This window comes from Triticum dicoccoides, chromosome 6A (assembly GCF_002162155.2).
Source record: "Triticum dicoccoides isolate Atlit2015 ecotype Zavitan chromosome 6A, WEW_v2.0, whole genome shotgun sequence".
NCBI classification, from domain to species: Eukaryota; Viridiplantae; Streptophyta; class Magnoliopsida; order Poales; family Poaceae; genus Triticum; species Triticum dicoccoides.
This window is the reverse complement of record NC_041390.1, coordinates 561,361,361-561,371,773: the sequence shown is the minus strand read 5'-3', so window position 1 is coordinate 561,371,773 and position 10,413 is coordinate 561,361,361. Positions and strand designations below refer to the sequence as shown.

The following is a 10,413-nucleotide window of genomic DNA, read 5'->3' as shown; positions in this document are numbered from 1 at the left end:
TTCGAACACTGTCAAATGTGCGTTTTGCGCATAGTCGAATAGATTGTTGGGCATCAGGTAACACGGTTCTCGGTTCAGTGATTTAGGGTTGGATAGTTTAATTGCGCGAACTGTGATTCTGTCAATGGCTGGCGATTTATCAGCCAAACATGAGTCCTTGCAGGCCTTTCTGCTTTGATTGGGCGATTTTGTTTTTGCTGTCTTTGTTACTGCTACAGCTTTCTTCAGTGTGCATAATAGTGCCTGTAACTTTCCGATTAGTCCTGTTGCTTTTAAACTGTACATTACACTTGCTTTGGCATACTACTGGTAATAATGCTTCATGTACTAGTGCCTACCACTAGTGCTGGTACAATATGGCCAACACTTGCTTCTGTTTCTGCCTTTCTGGTCTCTTGAAGCACTTGCTGAGAATTGGAAGCACCATAGTTTGTAGGAAAACTGATACTTTTGTTTTTTGGCCAACTGGGTGTATGGTTGGCAATAGAATAGTGGACTATGAAAAGGGATTCTGGTATGGTTAAACAGGGTTTTATGTGGTCATATGGACTTCATTAGGTAGAGAAAGTACCTTGTGATTTTTCTAGTTTTGGACATATGTCAAGTCTCACCAACTGCATATATGGTCTCAGCCTCTGGCAATTTTTTCTTGGCACAATTTGGTTGTAGCTTATCCTTGAAGCAGGATCTGTCAGAACCAAGTAGACCTAGCTCTGCATTAGTTGTTTTGTGCTTCAAGTGTCCCAGTCAAGGACAAACTGAGTGGTTGCAAAATAATATTATGTGGTCAATGTGGATTTACTATTTTCTGGTGATAGTTCTGAACTGGTAAATAAGTTAACATGCTTAAGTGAGACTTGGCATTTTAACCATGAATTGGGATGATAATGTGGCAGAAGCACATAAGTGGAGCCCCTGTTCAAGAATTCATCCGATTAACCAGTTAACTTGCCGATTAATCCCTACTCATAGGGTCCCCGAGTAGCCGATTACCCGATAAATCGTCGATTAATTGATTAAATGGCCGATTAACTTGCCGATTATCCTATTAATCCCCTACTCACCAGCCCACCGAGCAGCTACCAGTTAACGATTTCCTCAACATTGAGTGGAGCAGAGCATTATTGAAGTAGTGATAAGTCTCCCACTTAACTGTTGGAGCGATAGAGATCCAACTTTGGATAACGGCACTTTTGTACCGTTTGCTTCATAGTGGCAGAGACTAACACATGTTTGCTATCCTCTATTGCCCATTTTCTTTCGTAGACGGAAGGCAAGATTGCCCCGCTTTCATTTGCAGCCACCAAATTGCTTTCCATTTTCTAGTAAGAGAATCGTGGTGATTTTGATGTTTAACTGCACAGAGTTAGCATTATCCATAATCTTTTCTTTTCTGAAAGAATGACCAAGACAAGCATTTTTTATATGAAGTTATGAACTAGAGTTGGTTATTCTTTATGGTAATAATGATTTTTTCCTTTGGGGACCACTGCAGGATACCTTTTACTTCTGTGAAGTATGGGATCTTTAACCCTTCAACTACTTATTTTTTTGGGTAACTTTTACTCTTCAGGGCTCATCTTTTCATCGTATCATCAAGGGTTTTATGGTGCAAGGTGGAGATATAACTGCTGGTGATGGGACTGGGGGCGAGTCAATATATGGATTGAATTTTGAGGATGAGAATTTTGTTTTGAAGCATGAGAGGAAAGGGATGTTATCAATGGCGAATTCTGGTCCCAACACAAATGGATCTCAGTTTTTCATCACTACCACCCGAACACCACACCTTGATGGGAAACATGTTGTCTTCGGGAGGGTTGTAAAAGGGATGGGAGTGGTTCGTGCAATGGAGCATGTTTGTGCTGGAGAAGCTGACCTTCCAACTGATGATATTGTTATTGTTGATTGTGGGGAACTGCCAGAAGGTTCAACTGAAGGAGTTGCAAATTTCTTCAAAGATGGTGACATGTATCCTGATTGGCCTATTGACCTCGATGAAAAGCCTGCAGACGTTTTGTGGTGGATTAATGCCGTTGATTCTGCAAAGTCTTTCGGGAATGAAAATTTTAAGGTTCGCATTGCTCAATGGACAGCACTTCCTGTTCATATTTTTGCTAGTCTTATTTGGTTCAGTTGAGGAAGTTTTCATTGTCGTTGCATGTAATGCATTAATAACATGTATTGCCCAATTCTTTGGCTAAAGCGTAGATGCACTAATAAACTGGGTAAACATAGCATGTTAAATTTTAAAAATACTACACCTAACTTGATTCCTGTTTGGAACTTACAACTGAAGTTTCTGCCTCTCTACAGAAACATGATTACAAGGCTGCACTCAGAAAGTACAGAAAAGCTATGCGGTATTTAGATATTTGCTGGGAGAAAGAAGAGATAGATCAAGGTAGCTGTTCTTTTGTTTCTTATTGCTGTTTACTTTTGTTAAGGTGCTTATGGAAAGAGGTGCATTTTACTTGCTAATCCTAACAACCTATTAATGTGCAGAGAACAGCTCAGCACTGCGGAAAACAAAGTCAATTATACTCACAAATAGTTCTGTAAGTTCAACTTTCTGCCACTTGTTCATGGACAGATCACAAATGCATGCCCTCTATATTACTACATTTAGAGAAATTCTATTTGGTACAACTTTGTGTTTTCTATGTGAAATAGAGTTTTTTTTTCCTTGTAAAATCATTGTTTTTTCCTGGTATATGGAAGTCACCTGTAACTTCTTCAGGCATGCAAACTGAAGCTGGGAGATGTGGAGGGTGCTTTGTTAGATGCAGACTTTGCACTGCGTGAAACAGAGGGCAACGCAAAAGCTTTTTTCCGTCAAGGACAGGTCAGTGTTAAACTTCCATGTAATATACTACTATCCACAGACCAAATGTTGTGGAAATTATATGCACTACAAACATGTTTTGACAAAACTATGACCAGCGCAGTTTACCTTCCCTGTGTTACACTTGTACGCTCAAACTACTTGCATTTATGTGAAATCAAACTGGCTTATTTGCATGTGTTTATCGTTGAGTACATCTTACTTTATATGTTGGACATGAAGATGTGCACTTCCGTCAAATTGAAGATTTGCATCTGTGCCACTTGAGCATCATTTTATGTGTATGCGTACTACATTCTAAAACTTACATTCTTGCTAACCGTGGTGCAATATTATTTTTAATCCTTGTCGTGTCGGTGCTGGGAATATTAATTCTTAGCGCCTTCTCATCAGCTTCAAACTTGGCTTGTCAATAATAAGGTATTGGAATGCAGGCACGCATGACACTCAAGAATATTGATGCTGCAGTTGAGAGCTTCCAGCGTGCGTTGGAGTTGGAGCCAAACGATGGTTTGTATATCTTATTGCCCCCTCATTGACTATTAGTACATTTTCCCCCATTTGCAGCTAAGAATGTTGGTTTTTGTATTTCTGATCCTCAGGAGGAATCAAACGGGAGCTGGCTGCTGCAAAGAAGAAGGTTAGTTCATTGTGGTTATGAATTTTGGGACTAATGATTGTTCGTACAAGATGTTGCTGACTTGTCATCTGTGATTACCCCAGGTTACTGACAGACGCAATCTGGAGCGGAAGGCATTTTCCAAGATGTTCGAGATGTCAGGAAGTTCAGAGAAAAGTGGAGTATTGGCAGCAAGTTCAGAGAAAAGTGACGAAGTACTTTCCTAATACCATATTCATCGCCATTTAAGTTCTTTGGTTTGGACCTTTGGGCACAGAAACAATAGATAATGAACTATTTGGCCGCCAAATGCTGATGTTGTGAAACACGGGCCAGACCAGATCCTTTCCTTTTCTGCGTAACTGATGGTCTTTTTTGTCGTTGTTGTAGGATAAAAACTGATGCCTCAAGCAAGCGCCTTTCCATTGTTTCGTCTGTCACACATGCTGGGAGCTGCCCTGTGAAAAACTTCAGGTTGTTCTTAGAACCTACTGCAATTATTTCGCCGGGCTTGTAGTTTGTCTATGCGTTTTGACTTGATGCTTTATTCTTTGCAGTTATACTGATGGAGTTTGGACGGGAGAAATAACTCCCAGTGGATGGCTGAAAACAGTGGGGGCACCTGAACCTTTTGTGTTAGTATAGAAGTGGTAGCAATGCTGTCGAAAGAAATGTTTTTCATTGACTTGAACTCTTGGATATCTCGACAACTTCTGGCAAAACACATTTTGCGAGAATTGATGAAACATTGTTGATGACATGACATGTCTTTTTACGTTCCATTTGCGTATCTTTGCACTTGGCCCATGCATTTGGAGCCCCCAATAACCCTGCCAAAACCACCCAGTTGAATGGTCCCAGATAGGAATGACCCATGATGAATTCGACAACCAGAGGTGCCAAAACCACCCATTTGCACTTGACATTGTTGACGACAGCTATCTACACTGCATAGTTCAGATAGGAATGACCCATGACGAATTCGACAACCAGAGGTGTCACAACGTTCAGGATTCATTCTAGAAAATAATTGGCCATTGTCGTAAATCTATGCAGATGAATTTGAAGTACCCAATCTAAACAAGAAAGTACTCAATCCAAACAAGTTAGTTATGCCCATATGCAATGCATCACCTTTTCAAGAACCGGATGGAGTACATAAAATCATGGCAGGTGGCGATTTTTTTGAGCTAGTTCGTGCAGCAGGTCACGATATTTCTGTTCATTGGTTAAAACTTCGAACATACGTACGTAACCAGACCATGTAACCACACAATTCAAAATTCCCACAAAAATGGAACCAGAAGCAGACATAACCGTGGCAGCCCAGTTCTATGAACCCAAACACAACATATATTCTTCCAAGACATCCTCGGACAGGCAAACTTTACACACGGTAGGCTATCTATGTTCTCTACGCATTGTAGTTGTCCAAGCCCAGGTCTCTCAAGGCATCTGTGGCGGCAGCTTTGCAGCTTCCATGTATTGCCTTGGCTTTCCTGATAAGCTTCTCCACGCCTTCGTTAAGCAAGATCGTCCTGTGGTGGTAAAAATAAGTGTTGAGAAGAAAGTATAAGCATGAGCACATCACATTGGGAATAAAAACCAGCTGCAGCAGTAGATTTCGGAGAGATGTGACTTCTACATTGTACCTGTTTTCAGGGTTTCTGACCACGAGATTGCGAATCATAAGGCATGCTTGCTTCTGAGTCAGTGCGGAGGAGGGGAACTTTTGCATTGTCTGTATGGCCAGAGTGCCATAGCCTAGCGCGACTGCACGGGCTGCATGGTCTGGTGACCGCAATGTAAGGACTTGCACGATAGACATTACCTACACATTCAGTTAGTTCGTTACAGGATATGGAAATGGCTCATAGAGTATACAGATTCTTCAGCATTGCACATCTGTGGTTATTACCTCCTGTATTACTGACGGGTCTTCAGAAAATCTAGACGCTAACTTCAAGAACTTGTCAAAACCATCTTGCTGAATGATATTGGCCTTGTTTGCATCACTTCCAGCCAGCTTCAAGAAGAATGTGATGTAAGTTTGATTTAATCAAAGTAGGATTGTTCTCATACAAAAAGAAGGGATTCCTGTGGTACAGTGATGTTGCAGTGTTGTGCCATACTACCATACCTTAGACAGCAAAGAGCAGCAAGATTTTGCTATAACCTTGTTCTTTTGTACGCCAGCCTCATCGATGCACTTAAGAAGCACATCAATCCCACCATTTTCAGATATGGACCGGCATATTTCTTCCTGTGGTACACAAGAACTAAAGATGGTGATGTTCTCATAAGCATTCAGGGTAAATGACTTTTATTTATTTATTATCACAATTCCATATAGGCATATAGGAAATAAGTTTTTGATACACAGGACCAAAAGTAAAAGGAAGCAATAACATGTCAGGAAATTTTATGAACATCAAGCTTTATGTACACTAGTTGCCTGCAATTCATATTCTATTGGCCAGATAAAGTTTATAAACATAGTAAAAATTGCCCCAGAAAAAATGGAGCCTCGCTGCTGCGGAAATTGAAAGTTGAAACCATAACATAAAACTGTTCAACTATCATTTATGGGGTATGTATATATCGTAGTTTATTCTTACATTAACAGCAATTGCCTTCAAAGCAGCACAAGCTGATGGCAAGCTGGATGGAGCAACTTGCTCGCGGAGTGCGATGACAAGAACTTCTGCGACGCCAATTTCTGCAAATTTCCTGGAATATCCATATACCTGCACCACAAGCCTGTCAATTTCATCTCTTTGGATCCAACATTCATTTGTAAATTACAGTGTCAACTTACAAGCAAGAGTGCAAGATGTACATGTGCCGATGACAATGAGAAACCAGAATGTTCAAAACATGAAACCATGTGATACCAAGTTGGCTTTTTTTTTTTTACATTCTATCTAGTATCTAATAGTCACAAGAAGTTCATGTCAATATTTTTATGCGGATGTGAAATCTAACTACATTCAGATGTGCACCGTTACTTCTACATCATGCTAGATTGCAGTTAATATATAACTATGAAATTTCTGTTTTAACACCTAATTTAGCTTCCTATGCATCTCATACAGACAGCACCTTACTATAACTCAATCTAATTTCCCCATATGGATTTATCTCTGGTAAACTAATTTCATGATTGTCATATTCAAACCGAGTAATAAATATGCAAATCAAAGTGATGCACGTGCTAATGTAAAATTAAAATTATATCAAATCTTCACATGATTCTACAAGCATATAGGACATACTTGAGAAGCCACCACTCGGTTATCGTCGGGTGTCAACAGAACACGTATGGCATCATACACGCTTTGCACTTTACTATTTGATTTGTTCCTCATAACCTCCAGAATGAGTTCATCGACCTTCAAGTCCATAAAGGCGTCTTTCACAACTTCATTGCCAGCAGATGCCGCTGCCACGACACTAAAACCACCATCGAGTATATCTGAATTTTCCAGGGCTCCTTTCAAGATATCCATGACAATTTTGGGCCCTTGGCTTTGCCTGAACTTTTCAGTGCTCCCAACATCTGCAGATTGAGTTCATCCCCAAATGTCAGAAAACGACCAGATAATGCTGTTCTGGTAGATAAAAAATTATATGGAGAAAATTAAAACCCTCACATCTATCCTTTGTGGAACGTAAAATCAATAGAACATCCTCCTATCCAAGAACATTCGCGAAGACAGCAACATACCACGGATCAGGGAGCTCAGCGCCTTCAAGCCCGAAGCAAGCAGCCCCTCCTGCATAACCCCAGCCGAAGCGCACAGGGCGACGAGCGCCTCCACGCCACCGTTCCGTGCCGCCACGGCCGCATTCTCCGCCCCCTCGCCGGAGCACAGCTCGAGCAACTCGTCGAGCAAAGAGACCAGCCTGTCAAGATCCTCCCCCGACCTACCACTGGCAGAGGCCTTCAGTTCGTCCAGCACCCGCATCACCGGGTTCACCTCCTCCGCCACGGCGTCCCCAGGCACGCGCCTGATGATCCCTGCAGGAGGTGGCGAGAGGTTCAGTCCGCCGCGTGGTCACGCGAGTAAGAAAGATCAGAGATCTGAAGCCCTGGAGAGGACGGGGGCTGGGTCCGTGGGTACCGGAGAGGTTGGCGCCCTGGAGGGTGAGGGCGTCGACGGCGTCGGCGAGGGCCTCGTCGGGGTCCATTCCGAGGTCCTCCATGTTCTCCCGGACCATGTCATCGAAGGCCTCCTGCGAGATCGCGATCGCCATGTTCTTGCTCTAGGGCGCCGAGCGACGGAGTGAATAGAACGAAGAAGGGGAGAAGCCTTTGGTGGGTTTCCGTTTCCCCCCTTTCGCGACGTGCGGCAGGGGGCGGTTTCAATTTCGAATTTCAAACGATGCTCAAACAGAACGATGCAAGATTAGACCATCTCCAGTAGATGATGTATATTTGGAGATATAAAAGTAGGTGTTGCATAATTTACATAAAAAATAATTTTTACATTCCAACAGATGATGTAAAACTTGTTCGGCGGCATGGCGGCGACGGATCGAGACGATCGGCAGCGGCCGAGCTTGAGGACGCAGTGGGGCGGCGGTCGAGCTTGATGACGAGCGGCGGTCGAGCTTGAGGACGAGCAGCAAGGCGGCGGGCGAGCTTCAAATGGCGCGGCGGGTGGCAGCGGTGGGGCGGCGAAACGACAGTGATTTAGAGGTGTTAGGCGGCAGATCCGGCGGCGGGGGTGGGGAGGCCGGTCTGCCGGCGGCGGGGTGTAGCGGGCTAGCAGCGGATCGAGGTAGGCGTCCAGTGGGGGAGGGGAGGGGAAGTTTCAAAGTGGTTGGGTTGCCGCGCGGCTTGTCGTTTTGCATCTGGGTTACATCTCCGGCTAAGGATGGCATTGGCCCGGGTTTGGATTGGGTTGAACAATATAAAATCCATATCCATATCCATGAAGACGGTCTTTGCCCGTCCATGAAAAAAATCCACGGGTGTAAAACTATCTCCATGTCTAGACCTGATGGATATCCATACCCACTGGATATCCATCGGGTCCTCTCGAGACATATAAATAAGGCATAACACAATGTTAACATAAACTCTTCCATTCTTCGCCTCGTGGCAGGTTAGGCTTCACTTTTGGTAAATCAACGTCCACTAACAACCTAAGATCATGTAGTATTTTTCTAACAGATGAGAATGTCGAGTCATTTAACAAGGAGATAAAAATATTGAAGTATGTTACAGAGGGGATTGAATGTCAACTAATAAAAAATATGACGGGGATTGTGTAATTTCTTTTACATGTTTTAGATAACAAAGTATAAAATTGCAGTGGGACATGTGACTGTGGGGGTAGGGATAGCTGATTTTTGCCTATTAAATCATACTATCGGGCCGGGTTTGGGTATACCCACGGGTACAAGATTATCCATGCCCTACCCACGAGCAATGGGGGCGGGTTTGGGCGCCGCCCATGGACATAAAAGCATATCCAAACCCTATTCATTCGGGTCGGATATCGATGGATATCCATGCCCATGGGTAAAATTGCCATCCTTATCTCTGGCTGTTGGAGGTGTAAATTTGCATCTTTAAGTATTGTATTTTACATCACTTGGAGCAGGTGATATAATTTTTTACATCTACGTCATCTGTTGGAGGTGTGGTTTAGACCTCAGAGATGTAAAAGTTAGTTGTTTTTACATCTGTATCATCTATTGAAGATGCTCTTAAAACATAATAGAAGACCAGAACTGCAGGCATCCGACCATCGTAATAATAAAGCAACCACATCATTCTGGATGGCCACCAACAGTGGAATGACGCTGGGTGGAAGAGGAGGTGGAGGGAATAATCTTGGGGCGTGTTTGGTTACCGGCACCATTTTTTCCCTCTTTGCATATGTGTTTTAGATGAGACCGACTGAGGTAAAACACACCAAAAACCAGTGTTTGCACATAATTAGGTTGCCCGCATTTAAGTTGGCTGCATGAGGGAACCAATATAGACATGCCGTTTTGTTACATGCGTTGCACTGGGCGCACAAACTACACGATATTTGATTTCAAGCTGCATAAGGTGCTACTACCACTTCTCACTAGTGGTGACCTTACCATTCACGATCTGAAGATAGTTTCAGTCCTAGGTAGGCACAAATCGTAGTTCATCATAGCCACTAACAAATATCAGTACAAATATAACAACCAAATGGCTCAATAGGGGAAAGTTCATTGATGCCGAACTTGTTGGAAGTCCATCCTCGTCCTCTTCTTATTCTGCTGATGTTTCTTCTTCTTCTTCTTCTTCTTCTTCTTCTTCTTCTTCTTCTTCTTCTTCTTCTTCTTCTTCTTCTCTTCTGCTATTGCTCTTCTTCAGATCCTTGTCTGACCTTGGTTATCCCATATTGCATGTACGCACTTCATCCTTTTGTTCTTTCAGGCTTCATTGTCAAATGCCACCACACCATGGCCAGAGCTGACAACATCATCATGCTCACCTCTTCCTCCCACGACACTAGTTCATCACAACCCCATTGTAGGATCCAGTTATGCAGAATGCAACAAGTAAGAACAAGCTTAACCTAGGAGGGGAAAGTGTGGAATGGGTTCTGATCCAAGATCTTAAACCTATTCTTCAGAGCTCCAAATGCCCTCTCAGCCGTAACTCTAAGGCTGGAGTGTCTAGGATTAAATAGTTCACGTGGAGTCCTAGGATAGTTCCTACTAGCGAACTCGTTCAGATGATACCTGTTTTCTTGAAGGGTGGAAGTGTTGGGGAACGTAGCATGCAATTTCAAATTTTTTCCTACAATCACGCAAGATTTATCTAGGAGATGCATAACAACGAGAGGGGGAGAATGTGTTCATGTACCCTCGTCGACCGAAAGCGGAAGTGTTAGGTTAACGCAGATGATGTAGTCGAATGTCTTCGCGATCCAACCGATCAAGTACCTAACGTACG

At 43.0% G+C, this 10,413-nt stretch overlaps 2 protein-coding genes across 2 annotated transcripts in view; one reads left to right on the top strand and one right to left on the bottom strand.

Annotated features, from left to right (window-relative positions):
- The window catches only part of LOC119317919 (peptidyl-prolyl cis-trans isomerase CYP40-like), a 4,831-nt gene extending 585 nt beyond the window's left edge, over positions 1 to 4,246 (top strand). The window contains exons 2-10 of the mRNA XM_037592421.1: positions 1,574 to 2,074; positions 2,317 to 2,404; positions 2,506 to 2,558; positions 2,741 to 2,845; positions 3,280 to 3,355; positions 3,448 to 3,485; positions 3,569 to 3,679; positions 3,855 to 3,938; positions 4,022 to 4,246. Of these exons, the coding sequence (XP_037448318.1) occupies positions 1,574 to 2,074; positions 2,317 to 2,404; positions 2,506 to 2,558; positions 2,741 to 2,845; positions 3,280 to 3,355; positions 3,448 to 3,485; positions 3,569 to 3,679; positions 3,855 to 3,866 (984 nt within the window). The 3' untranslated portion in view covers positions 3,867 to 3,938; positions 4,022 to 4,246. The remainder of the gene's footprint in view (positions 1 to 1,573; positions 2,075 to 2,316; positions 2,405 to 2,505; positions 2,559 to 2,740; positions 2,846 to 3,279; positions 3,356 to 3,447; positions 3,486 to 3,568; positions 3,680 to 3,854; positions 3,939 to 4,021) is intronic.
- A 377-nt stretch (positions 4,247 to 4,623) lies between these two features.
- On the bottom strand, positions 4,624 to 7,793 carry LOC119317918 (armadillo repeat-containing protein 6-like). The gene is made up of 8 exons (XM_037592420.1): positions 7,589 to 7,793; positions 7,192 to 7,485; positions 6,740 to 7,023; positions 6,083 to 6,211; positions 5,605 to 5,727; positions 5,383 to 5,490; positions 5,117 to 5,295; positions 4,624 to 5,002 (listed from the first exon to the last, which is right to left on the bottom strand). The coding sequence occupies exons 1-8, from the start codon at positions 7,719 to 7,721 to the stop codon at positions 4,879 to 4,881; spliced, it is 1,374 nt and encodes a 457-aa protein (XP_037448317.1). The 5' UTR covers positions 7,722 to 7,793; the 3' UTR covers positions 4,624 to 4,878.
- Positions 7,794 to 10,413: the final 2,620 nt, after the last annotated feature.